Source organism: Gopherus evgoodei, chromosome 12 (genome assembly GCF_007399415.2).
Source record: "Gopherus evgoodei ecotype Sinaloan lineage chromosome 12, rGopEvg1_v1.p, whole genome shotgun sequence".
Lineage (NCBI taxonomy): Eukaryota > Metazoa > Chordata > Testudines > Testudinidae > Gopherus > Gopherus evgoodei.
The window spans coordinates 32,969,647-32,994,076 of NC_044333.1; the positions used below are offsets into that span (position 1 = coordinate 32,969,647).

General features: G+C 38.3%; 1 protein-coding gene across 2 annotated transcripts in view; it reads left to right on the plus strand.

Annotated features, from left to right (window-relative positions):
* CDYL2 (chromodomain Y like 2) overlaps nucleotides 1-24,202 on the plus strand; it is a 78,843-nt gene extending 54,641 nt beyond the window's left edge. For both annotated transcript variants that reach the window (XM_030581251.1, XM_030581252.1), the window contains exons 3-7: nucleotides 89-306; nucleotides 10,964-11,136; nucleotides 16,248-16,458; nucleotides 17,118-17,261; nucleotides 19,538-24,202. In XM_030581251.1, coding sequence (XP_030437111.1) covers nucleotides 89-306; nucleotides 10,964-11,136; nucleotides 16,248-16,458; nucleotides 17,118-17,261; nucleotides 19,538-19,696 — 905 coding nt within the window. In that variant the 3' untranslated portion in view covers nucleotides 19,697-24,202. The remainder of the gene's footprint in view (nucleotides 1-88; nucleotides 307-10,963; nucleotides 11,137-16,247; nucleotides 16,459-17,117; nucleotides 17,262-19,537) is intronic.
* The last annotated feature ends 228 nt before the right edge of the window (nucleotides 24,203-24,430 follow it).

Genomic DNA, 24,430 nt, shown 5'->3' on the forward strand with positions numbered 1-24,430 from the left:
AAATTCAAGTTAATGATACACTACACTGTTTTCTTTGGAGGGATAGATATGATAACATGTATCCATTTTGGTTGTTTGCATTTGAAAGGTTCCTCTCTGGCCAACGGAGGCCTGAATCTGCACAGCACTGTGAAAAGGAAACTGGATGGGGAGAAAGATTATGTCTTTGATAAGAGACTAAGGTACAGCGTGCGTCAAAATGAAAGTAACTGTCGCTTCAGGGACATTGTGGTCCGGAAAGAAGATGGTTTCACACACATTCTGCTCTCCAGCCAGACTTCAGATAACAATGCACTGACCCCAGAGGTAAGCATGTAGCCATAAAAGCAAAAGGAATCCATCTTAATAGATGGGAATGTGGTTAACCTGAAAATTAAAGGCAACTCTTAATCTGTATTTTTAGAGGGTGGGGTACCCTACTGAATATCTTTTTAAAATTTATGGAGCTCAAATATTCCATCTTTCCATGCTTGGAATTTTATCCAGATGGATCCAATTGTTATATGCAATGGAAAATATTTTTTCAAATAATCTCTCCCAAAAGAAAAGATATGATCACGAATCTCTTCCTGCAGTTTTAAGAAATAGTTGTTCAAATATAAAAATTACTACCCTTAATGGAAATCTGGCACAATATGTTTGATTAGTACTGCAATGATTTATACACAAATCAGGATCTTATCTCAGGATAAAAATTCAAAAAATTAAAAGTCATCTTAATCCTTCACTGCTTTTATTTAATTGTCCATTTGACATTTGGCATTGTATTCTTTACAAACTGAGGCCCCAACCCTGCACTCAAATGCACAGGGATTCAGTGTCTCTGTATAAGTGATGTTATTGATTTCCATTGAATCCATCATTCTACATCTAGGATTTAGGATTGTTTTGTCTTGTTTATCATGACTTCTATTAAGTAACAAATGTGTCATTTTGAAATTAATTTCCAATAATTGAACACAGCTAAAAGCATTGCCAAGCACATTAGGCCTTAAATTTTACCTTCCCCCACCCCCTAAATAGTTAGGATCCAGTGGGAAATGTACTCTGTCTTTCATATTGGGGACACATACACAGAGACGTTAACACTGTTGGTACCATACAAAACTAGACACTTACCATCCTCAGTTTTTGTAATATTTATAAGTAAGGCCCTACCAAATTCATGGTCCATTTTGGTCAATTTCATGGTCATAGGATTTTAAAAATCATAAGTTTCATGATTTCAGCTATTTTAATCTGAAATTTCACGGTGTTGTAATTTTTGACCCAAAAAGGAGTTGCAGTATTGCTATACGTAACCCTGTGCTGCTGTTTCACAGCTGAGCAGTTGGAGAGTGGTGGCTGCAGGCCGGGAGCCCAGCTCTGAAGGCGGAGCCCCTGCCAGCAGCAGCGCAGATCTAAGGATGGTATGGTACAGTATTGCCACCCTTTCTTCTGCACTGCTGCTTGCAAAGCTGAGCTCTCAGTCAGCAGCTGCCACTGTCCGGCTGCCCAGCTCTGAAGGCAGCAGCACAGAAGAAAGGGTGGCATGGGATGGTATTGCCACCCTTACTGCTGTGCTGCTGCTGGTGGGGCGCAACCTTCAGATCCGGGCACCTGGCCAACAGCCGCCACTCTCCAGCCACCAAGCTCTGAAGTCAGCACAGAAGTAAGGGCAATACTGCAACCCCCCTAAAATAACCTGTGACCCCTCTGCAACTTCCTTTTGGGTCAGGACCCCCACTTTGAGAAACGCTGGTCTCACCCATGAAATCTGTATAGCATAGCATAAAAGCACACAAAAGATCAGATTTCATAGATGTCTTCTGATAGTGGCCAATGCCAGATGCTTCTGAGAGAATGAACAAAACAGGGCAATTATCAGGTGATCCATCCCATGATGTCCAGTCCCAGCATCTGGCAGTCAGAGGCTTAGGGACATCCCGAGCATGGGGTTGTGTCCCTGACCATCTTGGCTAATAGCTATTATAGACCTATCCCTCCATGAACTTTATTTTTTAACCCAGTTATAGTTTCTCATGGCCATGAATTTGGTAGGGCCCAAATGATAAGGAATACTATAGTAAAGGTAAATCCTATCGAGCACCAAATTCACTATACTTATAAAAATTACATTAAATCCATTATTCCTATAGAATCCATCACTTCGTTATGAGGCAAACAACTTTATGTATAAGTATGAGACTGCTGTGCTATAAATGACTGCTGACTGAGGCAAACCAAAGACTTGCCATGTTAACTTTAGACAGACATAGCTTTGTGTTGCTGGCCCTGAGAGCTCATCCCCCAGATCACCAAGAGGAGTTCAAGTTCATGGAGCAGTGTGGCTAGAGCCCAGAATTCTCCAGAGAAGCCATACCTGGCCTACTCCTTTGAATCTTTCTGTAACCCAGCAGCCCACCTCTGTGCATGAACCACATAAACAGATATGGTGGGCTCCTTCTCTCAGATCCGCAGCATTGACAGGATTCCCGGGGCTGGGCTGAAGTCGGAAACGTGGAAATAAATAGCCTTTTTCTTTCTAAAGCTGCATTAATATCTAAGGTCTGCATGGTCGGGGCTTAGTAACAGGGTATCTAGCTTTGCGTGTTTAAAAGCCACAATTTCGGCAAAGAGACCAAGGGCCATGCAGTATGGAGCAAACCTCTGGTCCCTGGTGTGTGGTTTCCCTAGGCGGCTTGAGACAATATTCTGTGGGTGAACACAGAGCTTCAGTCCCCAGGGATGTCAGTTTGAAACCTTTTACCAGAGCTAATCACACACATGCAGAACACTTATAGACAGTGGAGAAGAGGGTTTGGTTTTGATAAAAGTTACTATAATCATTTCAGACTCTATTAGAAACATAGGAAAAAATGTTTGCTCAAATCTGCTCAGAGCAGGTCTAGCTGACGTGGAAGTTAAAACTTGAGCTGGAGCTGCCATGATCGCTACCATCAGTGGAGTAAGTAGACAAGGCAGCAAGGCTTGTGCAGCCCAGAATCATCAAACTATACATTACACAAAGGCCCACTCTCTCCTTAGCTTCTCTGCTTTCCATTGTGATTCCTCCTGACCCAGCCACAGCTGGATTCCCTCTGGGCTTTAGCTGTTTTGTTAAACTAGTGATTTACTCTGTTTATCCCCACTTAAAGATGTCTAAAAACCCAAAGGTTATATTATAGAGTTTTCTGCACGTGTCAAAGCAGAGCCAAGCAAACATTTGCCTGACAAAAGATTAACCTCAACTATGGTATGCAATTCAATTTATTATCACTAGGCTTGTTGATATCACGAGTAAAGGGAGATAAGCTAACACTAAATGGAACATCATAATTCATGCTAGTAACTACCTCACAGTTGAAGTTCATGCAGTTGGTTTTAGCATAAAACATGTCTATGTTCCTTTCTTTTAGGATCTGCATTGATTGTAACTGGCTCAGTGCCATTGTGGTTTTCGAAAAAAGATTCAGATTACTAATGGAATTATTTCCTTTTATCTTTAACTAGACATTGCTCATTTTGAAAAATTATAATTTTGCTTTGGTATTTTATTTCATTTTTTAAAGAGAGTCATGCAAATTTTCAACATAAATTCTACCAATGGATTATTTAACTTCACAAGTCACTTGCTAATATTGAAGATTTGATTCAAACTTTTTTGAAAGTCTATTACCTAAATATATAGAAAACCTCTGTTATTGTTTTTTAAACTCAACAGCTTTTGGTAATCCAAAATCTGTTTCAAACCCAGGAACATGGTTAATCCATTGTTTTTATTCTTCCTAGTTAGAGTAAAAATACTTCTGGGGATTAATAATTTACTGAGTTAAAAAGCAGAAGAGTAAATGAGAAATAAATTCTAGATTGTTGATGGCTTTAGTAAAGATTGACCGAACTACTCCATATGCATTATGAGTCAAAAACTGAAAGTGGAGGTACACACATGAAATACCAACATTCATTCTTCTAGACATGAAAAAAATGCAATGCTTGTAGTGTTATAGATATATGTCACATCACTGGTTTACTTGCACTCTTCTTCTCATGAAATATGGTAGGTTCAAGCTGACAGCTACCTGTATTATTATTCTCCTAGCAGACAGATTGCTTCTCATGGCAACTTCAATCACAAGTATTGCCCTATCATTCCAGTAGGATTTATCATCCCCATATAATTTATCAGATATCCTTGTACTGGAAAGGACTCTGTGCTTACAGGAGTGCCGATGTATCAATAAATAATAGAATTACATGTATAATTAACAAGGCTGTCCAAAGTAATCACTGCAGAATAGTTATAAAAATGCTACCAAGGGTTGCTCATTGTAACATTTTTAGAGAATGTTTCTCTTTTTATATTTATATATGCAAATGGACTGTTAGCGTTTCAAATAAATACATGAAATTTAATTTTTTAAACCTGGTACTTCTATTGATTTATACAGGTTATGTGTAGGCGAATTTAGGGATAAATTCCCGATTCACTGAGACTTTCTGAATATAAGCAAAGTTTAGAGAGAAGTCTTTGAAAACACCCATTTGTAAGAAGGGGAGGGGGGAGGAGAAATAACTCAACTAAGCTCTTAGAAAGATAGTGGTCTATTTTTTTTAGCAGTTTACATACATTTTATATCGGTTAATAAAAGGGAAATCTTGCCAGACAAACCTGATTGCTAATTTTGTAGTCCTATTTAAAAAAAAAAAATCAATCTAGAGAAAGCAGTAGTTTTAATATATTTGGATTTCAGCAAAGCAGTAGATGCAGGACCGAGCCTCAGCTGGCCTAAATTGGTGATTTGGCTGATTTACACCAGCTGAGGATCTGGTCATGTGAATTTTTGTTTATAACGTTAAATCATTAATTCAAATAGGACTTGGGTAGGAATAATCTCCTGTCAAATGAAAACTGGTTGAAGGGTCATAAAAGAAAATTAAAATGATAAACAGCAGTGTATTGAGTTGGGGAAGATATCTACTCGGCTCCTGCAGGAATCAGTGCTGGATCTGGTCTGGGAGACAAAATAAACTACATTTTAATGAATTTCACAAATTATATTAAGTGGCAGGAAGGTGAAAATACCAGAGAGGCCAATACCAGAGAGGCCAGAGAAATAGTACATGGGAACCTACAGAGAGTCTGGAAACAGACAGAATATATTAAATGGAGTTCAGTGGGGAGCTCTGCTTAAAAAAACAATGACATGAACTGGACCAAAATGATATTCATTTTGGAACACTGCTAGCAAATACGTAGTTGTGTAGTCCGAGAAGTAGATTTTGTGCTCGTCCTGTATGATTATCAATAAGTATGCCATGTCTGTTTATGTATGTTTAAACATCTGTAGGAAAACAATCTAAAACACAGATATTCAATGAGAAGTGTGGGAAACTATAATGCCAAAAGAGGCTTAAAAGAGTCTGATAGCGAACTGCAAGCTAGAGACAAATGTGCACCATGGAATAGTAGAAAGGCCAATAGCATTTTAGGCTGCACAGGCATCATATCACAGAACCAGGGAATTCTGGTAATCCAAGTATACTCTGTTAGCTTCTGAGCACATCTTTGCTAAAGTAGTATTGACAAATTTAGAGAGGAGCAACAAAAATTATCAGGAGCCTGGAAGGGCTTCGATAGGCTTTCTGGGGGGTTTTTTCCTTTCTAATTTTCGGTGTTTATATTAATATGAATTATGTCCCATCTGTAGGGGAGAAAATAAGTTCTCATTTATATTTTTAAAATGTTTTCCCTGAATGTCAGAAATTTGGCCTCCTCTGATTCACCTTGATCCCAGGGATCAGTTCCCAGGGACAGATTTTTAAAGTCCTTCGGCTCCCTCTGTAAACAAACAAACAAACAATCAATCTTCAGCACTGGGGAGGGGGGATGAGAAAAATTGGAATGGGGGAGGAGTGTTGTGTACATTTAATAAAACCTTTTCTCAAATTGCCCTTCTGTGTGGTTTTACACATCAAAACAGATATTTGTTCTGAGGTCCAGGAGGTGGTGGGAGGCAGACCAGTTGAGAGTCTCTGGGTAAAAAGATAAAAGGGGTAAAAAATAGGGTGACATCACGGTAGGGGTCTACTGTAGACCACCAAATAAGGAAGGGGAGCTGGATAAGGCATTTCTAGAACAAATAACAGAAATATCCAAAACACAGGACCTAGTAGTAATGGGGGACTTGAACTGTCCAGACATCTGTTGGAAAAGTAATTTGGCAAAACACAAAATTTCCATTAAGTTCTTGGAATGTGTAGGGGACAACTTTTTGTCCCAGAAAGTGGAGGAAGTAACCTGAGGGACAACCATCTTAGACCTGATTCTGACCAACATGGTGGAATTGGAAGTGAATCTGAAGGTGGAAGGCATGTTGGGTGATTTCATGGTTTTAAGGGAAGGAAGGAGTGAGAGCAACAGAATAAGGATAATGGAGTTCAACAAACTTGTAGAACTGGTAGGTAAGGTCCCATGGGAAGAAAATCTAAGGGAAAAAGGAGTTCAGGAGAACTGTTAGTTTCTCAAGTAAACAATATTAAAGGAACAATTGCAAACTATCCTGATGTGAAGGAAAGATAGGAAACATAGTAGGAGGCCAATATGGCTCTATCAGGAGCTTTTTAATGACCTGAAAAATCAAAATGAAATCCTACAAAAAGTGGAAATGAGGACGAATTGCTTAGGAGGCGTATAAAAGAATAGCACAATCATGTAGGAATAAAATAAGAATGACTAAGGCATACCTAGCAAGGGACATAAAAGGCAATAAGAAGAGGCACTTTAAACACATTAGGAGCAAGAGAATGACTAAGGAAAGTGTAGATCCTCTGCTTATCGGGGGAAAGAGCTAATAACTGATCACATCAAAAAAGCGGAGGTGTTTAATGCCTATTTTGCTTCAGTCTTCACCAGGGAAAGTTAAATGGCAACCAGATACTCAACACATTTAATATTAACAACAAGGGGGAAAGAATGCAAGCCAAAATAGGGAAAGATCAGGTTAAAGAATATTTAAGTAAATTAGATGTATTCAGTTTGGCAGGACCAGATGAAATTCATTATAAGGTACTTAAGGAACTAGCTGAAGCAATCTCAGAACCATTAGTAATTATCTTTGAGAACTTCTGGAGGATGGGTCAGGTCCCCAAAGACTGGAGAAGGGCAAATATAGTATCTTTGAAAGGGGAGGAAAAAGAGTTCCCAGGGAATTATAGACCGGTCAGCCTAATTTCAACACCTGGAAAGATAGTAGAGTAAATTATTAAACAGTCAGTTGGCAAGCACCTGGATGATAATAGGGTTATAAAGGAATAGCTAGCATATATTTATCACGAACAAATCTTGCCAAACCAACCTAATTTCCTTCTTTGACAGAGTTACTGACCTAGTGGACACGGGAAAGCAGCAGATGTGTTATACCCTGATTTTAGTAAGGCTTTTCACACAGTCCCACATGACATTCACATAATGAAACTAGGGAAGCGTGGTCTAAAATGAAATTACTATAAGGCAGCTGCACAAATGGGGTAAAAGACCTTATTCAAAAAGTAGTTATCAATGATTCGCTGTCAAACTCTCAGGGGAAATTTGTGGGGTCACCCAGGGGTCAGTTCTGGGGCTGATACTATTCAGTATTTTCATTAACAACTTGAATAATGGAGTGGAGAGTATGCTTATAAAATCTGCAGATGACACCATGCTGCAAGGGGTGTCAAGGAGGTTGCAAGTAGTTTGGAGGACAGGCTTAGCATTCAAAGTGACCTTGACAAACTGGAGAATTGGTCTGAATACAAGATGTGAAATTCACTAAATCCAAGAGCAAAGTACTTCGCTTAGGAAGGAAAGATCTGCACAACTACAAAATGGGGAATAAACTGGCTAGGCACTAGTACTGCTGGAAAGGATCTGGGGATTGTAATGAATCACAAGTTGAATGAGTCAGCAATGTGATGCAGCTGCAAAGAGGGCTAATATTCTACAGTGTAGAAACAGGAGATTGTATGTAAGACTCAGGAGGTAACTATCCTACTCTGCTTGGCACTGGTGAGACCTCAGCTGCAGTACTGTGTCCAGTTCTGGGCACTACGCTTTAGGAGAGATGTGAACAAATTGGAGAGAGTCCAGAGGAGAGCAACAAAAATGATTAAAGGTCTAGAAAACCTGACCTATGAGGAAAGGTTAAAAAAACTGAGCATGTTTAGACTTGAGAAAAGAAGACTGATGGGGGGACCCGATAACAGTCTTCAGATGTCAAGGACTGCTTTTAAGGGGAATGTGATCAACTGTTCACTGAAGGTCAGACAAGAAGTAATGGGCTTAACCTGTAGCAAGGTGATTTAGCTCAGATATTAGGGAAAATTTTCTAACTATAAGGGTAATTAAGCTCCCAAAGAAGGCTGTGGAATCCCCATCTCTGGAGGTTTTTAAAGCAGCTTGGACAAACACCTGTCAGGGACCGTCTAGGTTTAACTGGTCCTGCCACCGCGCAGGGGCTGGACTTGACTTTTCAAAGTCCCTTCAAGCCCTTCATTTCTATGATTTGATCCATTTAAACCTAAGTCCAGAAAGTTTATTGTGGGAAAATGAAGAGATCCAGATATACATGTGGGCTAAGAGCAAAACAAGTATTTGAAGGATGATAACATTAAGGAAGAGAGAAATTGTAGATGTGCATATAAACATATGGGGATGGGAACATTGCAGTTGAATATCAGGAGGAACTAACTGACAGGAGAGTCATATTCTATCATCATATTTGAAGCAAAGCCCCCCATTATGATCAACAGGAAGTGTTGCTTCTAATTTGGCCACACAAAATATTGCCCAAACATGTTGACTACATTATAGAATCTGCCAAGGAAATAGTGGAAGTCCCAGTGTTAGGGAAACATAAAACATTAGAAAAAGAGACTGATGAGAGCAATCTTATAATAGCAGGGAGTTGGACTAGTCAATCCAATAGATCTCTGACTTACACAGTTCTGTATCTTCTGAAATAAATGTTTAGCTTTGATCAGGTCTAAAATCACATGCAAAACTTTGAGTAAGATTGTTCTCACTTCACAGCTACAACAAAATTTGCATATGCTGTTCTACCCAGCTGCATTTTTGCATGAGTGTGGATTAATATTCTCAAAAGGACTGAGCCTGTGCCTCCATGATTTGGGTGTAAGTTGCCCTCACAAAATCAGTGCTGCCATTTTTGTACATGAATTCTAGCTACAGAGCTGAGAGAACTTCTGCCTATAACTACCTGATTTTCACACACAGTCAGGATTGTAAACACTCGAATATGCACCTACAAAAGAGTTTTTATCTTCTGAAAACTTACCCTTCCATTTCTCATGTGCAAGTTTTATACATGCTAGAATTCAGATCTTTGTGTTTGCACATGCAAATCAGGTAGACACCACGCTACATGATTTGCTCAAGCAAATGCAAGCTTGTTCCCATAAATCAGTGTTTCTCAAACTTGGGATGCTGCTTGTGTAGGGAAAGCAGTACGGGCTGAGGGATGTACTGGCCACCACTTCAAGCAGCTCCCATTAGCCTGGAGCAGCGAACCGCGGCTAGTGGGAGCCATGATTGGCTGGACCTGTGGATGCGGCAGGTAAACAAACCGGCACGGCTTGCCAGGGGCTTTCCCTATACAAGCCGCATCACAAGCTTTGGAAACACTGCCATAAATCATAGAATTTGTGTGTGCAAAGCCTGTCCAGGAAGAGTGGCATGCATAAAATTGCACCTGTACATTTAGTGACATTTTTTAAAATCGATTTGGATTAGTACATATCTGTACAGCACTTCAGAGATGTAAAGCACTTTGCAAGCATTACGTAGTGAAAAGTAGTAGTTGCCATCTGAATGTCTTATTTCTCTACATCTGTAACTCATCAAGCCAAATTTTGCGGTCTTTGAAAATTTCCCTGTACATCAAATCTTTCAGCATAAATGAGCGCAAAATTTGGCCCATCATGCTTTAGGTCCTGAATCAAGAAGGCACTTAAATATGTACAAAAGTTTAAGCAAATGCATAGTCTCACTAAATGAAATCCTAGTCCGACTGGAGTCGATAAGAAAACTCCCATTGATTTAAATCGGCAGGATTTCACACATAAAAGTCAACAAGAGTAGTCAGTCAACAGGGCTACTCACATGCTTAAAGTTACATATGTGTGTACATGCCTTGTTCAGTCAGGGCCGGAATGAAAACTACCTGCAGAAATGTATGAAATATTATTCCCCTTCTTAAAATGGTTAGGAAAAATGTTGTGCTTGCAATAATAATAGTCTCTTATTTCAACACCAGTATATCAAGGTCTTAAAGATTTTGACTAGTGTTTATGAATAATTTGATCTAATAGTAAATCAAGCGGTAAATTAGTCACCTTTCTACTGGCTTTTATTACGATAGCATTTGTAGACTTTAAAAATGTCACTGACCATAGTACTATAAACGATAAATTAGCCATAAGTCTGAGCATTTAAAGTTGTATTGTTCCACCTGACTGATACAGACTGCCCTAACTGAACTGGTGGAAGAACCGAAGGCCAGGGTTTATATATTTCACTCAAACACAGAGCTTACCCTGCTATTGCTGTGGTAACAACTTTGATGGTACAATGATGTATATCCGTTTATTTTTTAAAAAGTCATAGGAGCAAAACAAGAGCCAAGAAACAAGAAATCTGTTAAATATCAATAGAATAACAATATCTGATAAATATCAATAGGTAACCAGAATTTCCCCCAAAGGATAAGCGAAGAAATGCCACATTGTCAAAAATGGATCTGAATTACTGCATGTCCGCAAAGCACTTCAAAGATGTAAGGGCTTTGTAAACACTATTATAATTCAAAGTACTTAAGTTACAGTGGCCAAAATATACATCTCTAACAACAAGTACAATTTTATAAAGCAAGAGAAATTATCTTGCAAAGGCATGCATGTCGAATTGTTTACTTTTCTTTATCCACAGATCATGAAGGAAGTTCGGAGAGCATTGTGCAATGCATCAGCTGATGACAGTAAACTCTTACTTCTCAGCGCAGTGGGAAGTGTATTCTGTAGTGGCCTAGATTACTCATATTTAATTGGCAGGTTATCCAATGACAGAAGAAAAGAAAGCACTAGGATTGCAGAAGCTATAAGGTGACCCAAGCTTACATATGATCTCTAAATTATGAAATGCAGTGTGTGATTATAAAAAATATTTGTCAGGTCCAAGAGTGTTATATATTTAAGTGTTGATTGTACGTTAATTTTAGTCCTACAAATTCATTTAACAAGAAAAAGGAATGAGTTTGCTGTAGCTTTTTCTTATGAGACAGAACTCTTATTTCCAGTACAATGTGTTAAGATTTATTTAGTTCCACTACCTCAGGGTATTTCAAAATTCTTCCTCAAGTCTCAAATTCAAATTGAGATGTAACTTTGTTTTTTAAATTAGCTGTGGCTTCATGTTTTAACATTGTTCCTCAAAGCCAGATATTTTACTTGTTTCAGTTATCATCATTTTAATGAGTTTCAGTACAAATGGGGATCTATGACTTAGTCGTGTTATATTAATACAGCAGGCATCTAATGTATTTCAGAACCTTCTTAGAAAGGTTTCTGATATTTTTCTTACATTTAAATCATGTAATTTATATGTAAATGTAGTTCTATTTTCATAACTAAAATGTGGTTTTGTTTAAAATAGATTATTTTAATAGAAATCCGGGGTTTATGAAGTGCTGTCTATAAATCAGTCTACACTATAAACCATCAAATGTTCCCATTATCCACAGTGGTATAAATAGATGACCAGATCTTCAGCTGGTGTATATCAGTGTTACTTCATTAAAGTCAATAGAACTACATCTTTTTACACCAGCTGAGGACTTGGCTCAGACTTATTATTTCCTACAAATATGTATTCCTCTTTTGAGAGTTTTCAAGTTTTATGCAGTACATTCTGACATTATTATGAAGGAATCCAACTAAAGGAGATGGTTTGCTATAGATCTGGACTTCAGCTATATTAGGACAACTTGTTTTATTGTTTCATGATATAAATCAACAGAATTATCTAACGGAAGCCAAGCCATTTTAGTAATGACCTCAGTCTGTTCATTACCAGTGTCTTGGTTACTGCAGTGACTATTGTCAGTTTCAGGGCAATTGCACCTGTATTTCTTAGGGTCCCAGCAGTCACCTCTCTTGGGCAGAGATCCCGTATCTCACGCCATCCTGACTGGGCGTTCTTTAAGGTTATACAGTTCCTTGCCTACACTGTGATCTCCCCAGCAAACTAGACTGCCAAAAAAGCCAGTGTTGGTGCTTTTCTCTCTCCCTGGGGGCTGCCACCTGTGTATTGCCATCAGTTATAAGTTATCACACAGCTCATTCTAAGCAAGCACATGTATTCTTAAGATAAAAGCATTACAGGGAAAACATTAAAAACAATAAAAGAATCTACTTGCATGCTGAAAAGCTTACCAGAGCTCACCCCAGGTCCAACCGTGAGCCCTGGTCAGTCCTTCAAAACCCACAACTGGGTTTTCCCTGTGGTAATATGTTCATAACTGTCTCAAATTCAGAAGCAGAATCTCAACTGCAGTACAACTATTCCTTTATACAGCTTGGGCATGTGATCTGCAGTCTCTTGGAACAGATAATCAGCAGACAATTACCCATTCCTCAGGGCATAGTTTCAAAAGGCTGAGTTTTTGCATAATTGGAAGTGGGGAATTCGAACTAACCTCTCCCTAAGTACATTTCCTGAGGAATACCTCACATTTAATGTCCCAAAATCCATTCTTCTCTGACACATTTTTAATTTAGACCTTTGAAACTCCCTGGCTTCACATCACATCTGCCTCCTGGAGAGGTTACATACAGTCCCTGCTCACCAAAATATATAAGATTTGCATTGAATACAATGGACCCCAAAGACACTTCAACTTAATTCAGTAAGGTCTCCCAAGAATACACAGGAAATTGCCGTATCTGTCACAACTATTACAGTACAATTTGGATAATTCTAGTAGATATTTCTGAAACTTAAAATAGAGAAAAATGAATGTCTTGTAAATTTAATTATATAATATTATGGCTTAAGTTTTCAGAAGTGTCTTGTGAGGCTGAGGACTCCTGAAAGAGGCCTACTTTTTCTGGGATGGATGTTCAGCACTTTCAGAAAATCAGGCGCCTTCAAAGTGTATCAAAATCACTAGTTATGTATGAAATTGTGTGTGTGTGTGTGTGTGTGTGTGTGTGTGGGTATACATATATACACAATCAATATGTAAATACTTGTTTAATGTTTATTTTATAAATATGAATGACTAAATAAACATATTTATACACTCAGAAATCTTATAGATGTATAGAGTCATACATATCCATTCAACATTTAAACAAGTATGGACCAGACTGCGATACTCTGACTCACATTGGTAGTGCCTTACTCCAGTTGCACTGAATAGTAGCTTACAATCTATGGAAGGAAGGGTATTGCAATATGGCCCCATATAAACTGCTCAATGAAATCTGGTATGTCCCTCATATAGGGCCTGACAACAAGCAGTGAAGTCAATTGGATTCTTATTTAAAAGGGGTGTGGATCAAGTCCATTTTGCTACCCTTTCTTATGTTAAAATCAGTAGTAGTCTCAGAACAACATCATTCCTCTCAGCAAGAATGTCAGATTCTGGCCCAGTCAGATTAGATTTTATGAGCATGGAAATACAATATTCATAAACTTTTAACTTAACCGTCAATGCTTTTCTGTTGCTCAATCATTCCCTGAAAAGGGAGAAGCAGTTAACTGACTGACACAAAATAACACTGTAGAGAGAGAGAAAATGTTGCTTTGTCAGTAGTTAGGGTGCTCCAGTGTATAGTAACTTACCCGTGTCCATTCTCTGTATCAGCTGAGAATGGAATGTGTTCATATCAATATTATGAGATGAAAAGAAGAATTCTCACAGTGTATTCCTTCTGTCTGTGCTATAGCTCTCATATGTTGATCATAGCCTAAAACAACAGGATTGCAGTTCGTTTGTTTCACAGGCTCTTTAACAGACTAGAAGCCCTGATCCTGCAATGAGAGTGCTGTGTCCATGCCAAGCTCATTGCAAGATTCAAAAGTGCACATGAAGACCATATTTTCACGTCTCCTGTAGTAAAAACGAAAGCCTTCCAAACATAACATTTTCCCTTTTCACTGTAATAAGTTCCACTGTGCAACAGTATTTACAACTTCCAGTGCAATTCTAAGAATGTCCCCTCACATTCTGTTCTCCTCTCCTGGGGTCCCCCTTTCTCCTTATAAGGCTGTCTTGTTTCTGCCAGGCTGCAGATTGTCTCCCCATGCAGCATGTTTAGCTGCTGCCTCTGATCTGTGAAGGCAGCTGCAGGAGCAAAGGGAGTTTCCTCTGTCTTCTGCACCTAGCAGTGTGGGAGTCTTGATTTTCCTCTGCATTAGGCTTTTCCAGTTTCTGATCTGTACCAAAAATCAATAGGCTTGTGCCCATTGGTGCCCAGAATACTCTGAAATTTTGAAATTGATCAAGCTTGTCACATTACAGGCAGAGAAATGCCTTAAGTTAATCATTGGGCCTTGCTTTGGTCAGCGAAGCGTGATATAATTCCCCTTAGTCCCCTCCTTTTCCAGTAATACATCTTTGCCTTCTGAGCCCATCGATACAGTACTCCTCCGTACTCTACTTGCCTTGTCTAGTAACCTGTTCTGTCTTATTGTCAGTTGTATGAGGTGGAGCTCTTGACCTCCCTATTCACTCCTTATTTTCTCATGTTCAGACTCAGGCCTCTTAATATTGATTATACTACCTCTTTGAAAAAAAACATCACTGTCACTGTCAGTCCCTTTCATACATTGTAAACGCTAATATTGGGTCATCTCGAAGTCGCCTCTTTTTTTATTTCGTTGTTGTTGAAAATAAACCCCTTTCTCTTATATCCCAATCCATAGTCACAATGACTTCAGTGGGGCTAGTCACAGGGTTAAAGTTAAGCATATACCTGTGCTTTGCTAAAATCAGTGCCTTAATCTTTCCATGAGATCTGCTATCATCTCCAGCATCCCAATCCTGCTCTCAGATGCACAAGTATAGGTCCCATTGATCTCAACAGGAAATCTGCAAGCACATCCAAGGACAAATGTCTTTAAAGGAATCACATTCTTCCACAACATACTCCATATGAGACTTGGGCAGTAACAGTATCACCTCTTGCTTTGCGTTTTCCTTCTGCTAATATCATTCAGTATTTTGTTTGCCTTCTCTCTTGCTGTGCACTGGTTTGATGGAACCCATAATTTGTCCATAAATACACCCACACTTTTCCTGATCAGTGTGCAGACTGTTCCATTTCACACAGATTCCATACCCCTTTGTTCTTAGAAGGCAGGTGACTTATTTCAAAGCTCTTATTGCACTAAATTTACCGTTTTCTAGCCCTCACCTAAATAAGCCAATCCATTTTGCATTTGACTGCATTATTTCCGCTTCCCCTCTTTATCCCCCCCCTCCATCAGTTCAAATTTGTTGTAAGAGGTGGGACATGGAGGTCTTTGTTATACCTTAATCTAAATCACTTCTTACAAAGATCCAGCATGTGACCTCTGGATACCACTCTAATAATCTCATTTCAACGTAGTTTTTTTCCAATCTGCGGCTCCCCTCTGTGTCTTTCTCTTTCAGCTTGTGTGTACTCTTTAGATCACCCTGTTTTATCTCTGTTCCATGGCTCAGGAGGATACCTTACCATTAATCTTGATGCAGAGTCTCGGGTTCTTTTACAGAAGTATACAACAGTGCACCCATTGAGTTTCCCTCCTCTTTCATTCTGCAATATGTTTAAAGGATTCCATCAAGTTAGCTAAGCACGACCACCTGAGTCCATGCTGGCCTTCCTTGAATAGAGTGAGAGCCACTAAGTATACAACCCATCACTTACTGGTCCAGAAATAATACTAGTCCTAACCATACCGCAAAAAGGTACCCTGTTCCAGGCATTCCAGTTACTCTACACAAACCAAATACAATTTAAGAGAAATCATTTTCTATGCCATAGTATTCTTATAAATTAATTACAGACAAATCAGCTGAAGTGTTCATCTGGGGAAAGGCCCAGTAGAAGGCATAAAAACTGAGCAAAGCATTTGACATTCAGATCTGTTTTCAGATACATAGTTTAAACTCAAGAACTAATTTAAGTGTTTCCCTGTTCAAGAACTTCCTTTTTTTTTATTTTAGGGATTTTGTAAAAGCTTTTATTCAATTTAAGAAGCCAATTGTAGTTGCTATCAATGGCCCAGCTCTTGGGTTGGGAGCATCTATCTTACCACTGTGTGATATCGTTTGGGCAAGCGAGAAGGCTTGGTTTCAGACCCCATATGCGACGATCCGACTCACTCCAGCTGGCTGCTCATCGTATACATTCCCACAAATACTGGGTGTTGCTCTGGTAAGGCACTTTTCTCCTAGAATTGCTCAGCGGGCTTGGTTAATTCCATACTGTTTTGCACTGTTTTTATGACTGTCACAGAATTTGACACATTTTACAGTCTCTGGTTAAGAGAGACCCAAGGGACATGAGAAGAGGGGCCACTTTCAAGGATATGTCAGGAAAGGGACAAATTGCTTTGGCAAAGCTAATGTGGGAGGTTTAAAAGTATCTTTCTGCACCATGCTAGACTCGTGCAATAGCTAATAGTTAATGCGGTACACTGGGGCTTTACACTGCTGTCTGCTTCACAAGTGTAAATCTGGAGTAATTCCATTAGTCACTTAGTTTACCCCAGTGTAAAAAAAGATCAGAATTTGACCCCCATAATAGCTTATACTTGCTGTCATGGATCAGTGTTCTATCATTGCCTATATACTGACAGTTACTCTTGTAAAAATCACTGACATCAATATGCTGATATGAACAGCTAATGTATTTTTTTAATTTGTCCATACAATGCTTAGATGTCACTGCCAAAAACACTTTATAAGTACTTCTCACTAAGGAGAAGGATGAAAATATTTGCAAGTCTTAGTTGACCATAGCACTAGGCATATGTGGTCTAGGACAGAAGGAAATCACCACCCAGGAGCTTGAGAGAGCCTTTTCTTTTGCAGGCAAATGAAATGTTGTTCTGCGGGAGAAAGCTAACAGCACAGGAAGCCTGCAGCAGAGGACTTGTGTCACAAGTATTTTGGCCAACAACATTCAGTCAAGAAGTGATGCTGAGAGTAAAAGAAATGGCATCTTGCAGCGCAGTGGTAAGAACTCTATCAGTTTTTGTTTCTATCTGCTAGACTACAACTCGTATTAAGGAATTAAATAGAAACCTGTTCAGTTATAGGCAAAAGGAATTTATAAGTATAACTTCACTGAAAACAGGGAATGTGTGCTACAAGGGCTAGTCATGTACTAGAGAACTAGATTCTCAACTCCTGTAGTAAAACCTCTGGAGGGAAGGGCTAATAGAAGGAGGTCTGTGCAAGGATTGCTCATGGATTTCTTCCCAGGTTGTTTCACTTCCCAATATGGAATGGATTGTAGGGCTCACTGATGAACCAGGGGGATCCATACACAGAGTCAGCAGGAGACCTGCACCTCTGTGCAGACTCTCTGTCCCTCCCTGAAGCTTCTCTCTGCTCCCTGCAGCACAGCTCCAATGGAGATGCATTTGTCACAGCCTTTAAAAAAGGGACACCCCCCAACCCCAGTGAAGGGGAGCCAGTGGAAGGGATGGGAAAATGTATGTCCCCAGCTCCTGCTTTCATCCAATCACCAGACTGCCAACTCCCTCCCTCTCTCTTCCCCTGCCCCCATAGTTTCTGACTCCACAGAGCATTCTCTTGAGGTCCATGTGGGAGAGGTGAGATCCATACAAGGATCTTGGGAGCCAAATCGGTCCAAGGAGTTATTACTTCCCTGTTTTCTGATTGCAGCTTAGTGGCTGTTAAAACTCCTGCATAACCCTCACTTTCCAAGGCCCTCTTCCTTGAGGCTTGTATATTCTTGCATCAGCCCTATCTAAGCTTTTAAAAGAAACGTAATGTAAACGGTAACAATGAAAACCACAGCCTCCCTAAAAAAGCACTGACAAAATGAAAGCAACTGGTAGCCATTTGTACTTAATTTTTCAGTTATACTGCATGCCCCTGGCATTCTTAGGGCTTGTCTACACTTACATTTTATAGCTCTCTAACTTGCTGGCTCAGGGAGGTGAAAAATCACCCCCTTGAGTGCAGCAAGTCTGTGCGCTTTAAAGTGCTAGTGTAGACAGGCTCCGAGCACTGGGAGCCACACTCCCAGCACTCAGAGCTAATCCCCTCATGGAGGTGGATTACCAGGAGCGCTGGGAGAGAGCTCTCCCATCGCTCACACATGACCACATTCGCACTTCAAAGCGCTGCCATGGGAGCGTTCCCGTGACAGCGCTTTGAAGTTTCCAGTGTAGCCATGCTCTTAGCATTCCTTGACTTCACTTAGAAGACTTGTCATTCAAGACACAGTAGAGGCACAGAAGATTTTTAATTAAATCAGGTGTAGATTACATCTCAGAAAAGACACTCAGAACTAAACCCACCATGAATTGGTCTTTGGAAATGCAGCATAAGCTTATTGGATAAGGCTGATACATCCTATATTATATGAAATGGGAACTGCTCTGAATCTCATCCTGCATTCTTCATTTCCCCACATACGGATCAGGTGTACAATAGCATCTTCTACTGAAGTCTGTTAGATTGAAGGAAGGACTAGATGACCTCCTGAGGTCTCTTCCCACCCTACTTCTATAATATGACCAAGCATGAGCTACCTATCAAAAGGTTTAAAAGTTATAAAAGAGTTAGGAGTCTAGTAGAACAAATATAATGGTCTCATTCTAGCTCATTGTGGACAATTGTGCATAAAAATACAAAACAAACAGAAAAAAACCCAGTAACCCTGCTGCTTATAATTGACCTGTTTACAGTCTATTGAGAAGAAACACAGTTCTGGAATAGTAACGAGTTACAGTCCAAAACTGAGAGGATACCTTAGTCTAGGACTCAGTTGTTTGGTAGAGCTTGCTCCATTTTGTCTCCCTTTTCTGCAAACACTAACATCTTGTATTAACCCTCTACCTTTAGAACACAGTGAAGCATGGAACATATCCCAATTTCATTTAACTAATAAGAGTTCCTATTGGGGTTTGTATGTAAAAAAATGTAAAGAGAGACAACCTAATTTGGCTTAAGACAGTTTCTAAATTAAGGTGGCCTAAGTAAGGCCCGCAATAATGGAAGCACCTGAAATCACTATTTACTTTTGGAAATCATGGTACGAGAGCATAAATACAAATCTCTGTGCTGAGAATCAGCGACCTTCACTGACTTCAGGTGGAGTGGTGGCTGCTTAATACTTCTGAAAAATCAGGTCCAACTTCTCTACACCACAGAGATAATTATTTAAGTGTTAAAACACTGTTAATACTGCTGTCCATAATAGGTCGAGCAGATCAAAAATTAAATTAAAAAAATAACTGCTAATATTTTAACTTTAGGTATTAGAAGAGTCTAAATGCCTGGTGCGGAGCTTCCTGAAATCTGGACTTGAAGATGTGAATGAAAAAGAGTGTCAGATGTTAAAACAGCTGTGGAGTTCTTCCAAAGGACTGGATTCATTATTCAGCTACTTGCAAGACAAAATCTATGAAGTCTGAAGTCACAGTTTAACTTTGAGAGAAAACATTCCAAGTGTAAACAGAGTTCAACCATTACCTGTGTTTGAAAAGCGGAGGGAATGCATCCTTGAGATGAATTTGTGACAGTGTATCTTATACATATGGTTGTGTCAATTTCCTTGTGAGTTAAATTGAGAAGTTACACAGTTGCTTCTAGCTGGTTTGATTTTGTGTAATCAAGATGGAGGCAGGCTTGGTCAGCGCACATAAATTCTGCTGAGTGCTGCATCATTCACAAGCTCATCCAGTTAGAAGTGTACATTCCACGTGCTGAAAAGCACTACTGTGGCCCAGTAAGGCACACCCTCTGTAATGATTTATTTTGTCTGTCCTTTTTTTAACTTATTCTTGCTTTGCAACAAATGTCTGTGCTGACACTGAGGGCTCAATCTGAAAATCAGGTCACAGTAACACTCTGCAGACCCAGATTATTATACTTCAGAAATCTTTTAATTATTTTTTTAAGTTCTAACAATGTAATGGAAAAAACCTGATAATTTATATGTATAATATGTAAAGTTAGTTTTGAAAGAAAAAAACCTACTAGGATTTTTTTCTTTCATTGAATTTATTTAACTTATTTATTTTATGTTTGTATGCAACTGTTTATTGATCATATAGATATTATTTTCATACTTCCCTTGACTGGATTAATGGTTTCACATGAGAATGTAAGTAGCCCAGTGCATTTTTAACAGTGAGCTGTGTATACAATAAAGAACATGCAGAAATCACCAAATGTCTGGCCACTAAAAGTGACAGCCATGTACATGTTCCTTTATGTGTGAAATTGTACAAAGATGTATTGAAGTCAAGTCATAGTTCGTTAAACTTGTTAAGGAAAATCAGTGGAAGCTCCAATAGTGAGTCCCACACAAGTCTCTCTTCACTTCCTGCCTTCCTGAGGAGCACTGAAGGGCTTGCCAACAAAATGCTTTAAGATTACTATTTTCTTATTAGCTGGACATTAATAACAGGGTGTGTGGTGCCCTTATGTGGCATCATAGCGTTCTTCAGGTTTAAACATCTCTTTTTGGTCTGAAGTCTACAAACCGACCCTTGTGAGCCTTAGTCTATCTGCCTGATTGCTCAGTTGTGGGATAATTAATACTTGGAGGCGTCTGGGTCTGGGATAGGAGTTTGATAAAAAGGTGCTAGGTTTTGAAATGGGTGGAAACAGTTTTTGTTTTGCTTTTCCAATACTCCATTGCTGGCAATCCCATAATCTGGTTATGGGGAAGCAAAAAAAAAAAAAAAAAATCTATGGCTGTCCATAAAAACAGTCCATGTTAAGTGGGAAAAAAAAATCTAATTTGCTCTTTTAAAATGTGACCGTAATACTTTTCAGCGATACTGACTTTTGAACCCTGGATTCAACAGTCAAGCAGGCAGTTAGGGAGGAAATAACATGAACATGTTCAGTGAATCGAACTGCCATGTTAGTATGCCCAAATCAAAATCTCTCAAAGCAGAAAATTTGCACCTTTGTTTCTTTAGTGATTTGTGCACTTGCTCTCCATCCTTGAGCTCACTGACCAGATTACAGTTTAAAAGAACCACAAGTGAGCTGAGGGGTTTGTTCATTTTTTCCTTACAATCTTTCAAAAAAGAGTCTCAATAAAGTCTGTGAGAGATTGCAAGCCAGCAATTCTAGTGAGCAGTAGGTTTCCACAGAGTCCATCTATCTTTTCGGTTTTCATAGTTAAAAGTAAAATACCTTCCATTTACATTCTATTTATGCTCCTAGGGCCAAATTGTGCCATTGATTTTTTTTTTTAAAGCAGAGCACTATGTTGAAGTCAGAACTCCCCTCCCCCTCTTCTGCTTAAAATAAAAAAAATGGCAGAATCTGACCCATAGTTAGACTTTGTTTAAATGTCTTCGAAATGCAACATTGTATGTGATTATGGAGTGACTCTTATTTTTCAGTGGTCTAAAATAAAGTGTAATTCTTTCAGTAAAAATATGAAAATGGTTGATACAGCACTTGTTATATGTTAAGGGTTGCTTACTTCTTAGGCCCCCTAGCAAAATTTAAATATGTGACCAGGTTACACACATGCTTAAAGCCTTTGCTGGATCAGGGCCATAGAACCCAATCATATAAGCATGCACACAAGTCACTTACTTCAGTAGTTCCCCTGACTTCAATGGGATTAGTCACGTGCATAAGTGTTTGTACAATCAGGCTTCCAGTATGAGACTTTAGAAAAATCAAGAAAAGTATCATGATGCCCCAACTTTCATTTTTCCTTATACTGGTTCAGAGAGGTACAACTCCAGGGCATGTAAAATGTGTCAGTAAAATACTAGAAAGTTTATTTCAATACTGTGCTTGTTACATGTTGATATATCTAGGAAAATTGCTCTCTGCGGTATGAAGATGTGTTTTATCACAGAAGGTTTTAGAACAAAAAAGAATCATAATTCAATCAACTTTTTAAATGCACCATTTCAATTGCATTTTCAAATATTCATATTAATATTTTGTTTGACAAAGGAATGGTTGAAATATGTTTTTTCATAAAAGGCGCTAATCATATTTAATGTTTAATTATTCACATCTAAACAATTACAATCTAGTTGCCATAGAATTTGTTTTACTTTCAGAAAAAGGCTAATAATTTCAAAAGCTTCCTTTTTGAGTATTTAAGGCTCAGAATTGATTTTTCTCTTCTGTTTCAGTCTTTACTTGCTATTCAGATACATAGATGTACTGTACATATTAGTCTGGGTACCTTTACTAATATTCACGGTATTTAAAAAAATAAATGCAATTTGTTGTTAAGTATGTTATTTTATTCTTGTGTAAATTGTTTTGTACAATCCTTTAAGAATCTGCAGTTTTGCATTTGTAGATATTCAAGGTAAGCAATTTATTTTGTGATGTCTTGCATGTATATTTTTTGCTGTAGATAAGTGTTGTTTAGTTTACTACTTCAGTACATTTCTGTTTAAATGAATAAGCTTACAAACTTTAATACAGTATATATTTTCAGAATATAAACTTTTATATTTCTGTGGTAGGTTAGGGTATGCGTTTTAGGCAATCTTTTTCACTACTATTAATTGTTCTTTTAATCTATAGTATATAGGTTTTGTGCCAATAGTTTTTCACTAGGATAAAATGCTCTTTTAATGTTAGGGATATACAGACAGGTTTGCTGGGGGGGGTGCACAGGTCTTCTGTTTTGTTTTGTTTTTTGCCAGCCTTGAAGTAACTGAGTTTAAAGTATAATCTGTAAATTTATTGCATTTGTGAATAAGCCTTACCATTAGGTACAACAAATCTTAAAACTTCACAACGGCATATGTAGTATTAAGGACTTCCCCAAATAATCTCTGCAAAACAGTTGGCAAAATCAGAGTACAGGGCCTTAAGTTTTTCTTGTGAAAAGGATAATACGGGTTGTTTGTTTGGTTTTTTTTTTAAACAACATAGTTAGAGACTTGTCAGTTTGGGCTTTGTTCTATATAAACTGTGCATATTGTTTTCCCAACCACAGTAGTTAATCTCAGGCTTTTTGTGGCTGGGTCTATAAAAGTCAAATCTGGCTAAAGCCAGCACTCTTTAGGAGACACTAAAGAAGTTTACATAAGAGACTTATAGACAATCTTAATCATAGTACATTTAAGTATTCGGTATCCTGGATGTGGTATCTGTGTCTACCCAGTTAACTGTATGTTTTAAGCCATATTAAATCTCTTTTCCACTACTTTAATACTACACTGAAAGTCATTCCCTAACTTATCTACAGGTTGACAGGATTGTGATTTCTAGTGAATAAAAATATTATGCCTTCCATAAAAACAAAGGACCAAAGAACTACATTATTCTAACAAAGCATTAGTTACTTAGCAAATCAACTAGTCTGACATTTATAGTGACGATCAAATGGTCTCTTCCTGCTACAAACATTTCATTCTCATTCATTTTAAGCATAAGGGGGGAAAATGTATCCACTAGACTATTGGAAAATGAGCAATGTTCTGCTAAGCTGGCATGTCTATTGGTAAGGCTTATTACCAAACCTCTGAGATGAAGCAAAGAACCAAAAATTCACAAAATCTGTCTATGTAAATTTATTTGATTTCAAACTAGTAACTTGCACAAGAAATTAAAGGTAGAACTTTGCAAATTAGGCCCTTACGTTATTTTGTCAGAATGTTATGGAACAGACTAAAACCGTTTCTAATATTTGTAATGATGAGTACATAATATAATATTATAAGGGTACAGGCACCCCTTCAATCACAGTGTTGTAAATATTTTCTGAAACTGGTACAGTACGGAGGGACTTGTATCTTGATATATCAAATATTGACTGTCTACATCAAATTGTACACAATATATTTGTTGATGGTCCTGTAACTAGTGTATGGACACATTTCTGGGTGCCTTAGAAGTTGTATTTTTCATGTGTGTTAATATGCAGTATTTATACATTGTGAAAAGCTGCTTTGAATAAAAACATTGAAACTTCATTGCAATTTAGTGATTTTCAAATTCTACAGGAATCAAAATGATTTTGGTAAATATATGCCATACAGAAAAGGGGGTATTATAAAGTGATATGGTAAAAACATTGAATAGACTCCTACATTTTATAAGAAATTAAGCATATCGAGGTTTTTATTATGAGAAGACATTAAATTTAAAACTAATCATCCATCCAAAAATTGCAAAGATCAGAGCAACAAGAACTGCTGTTA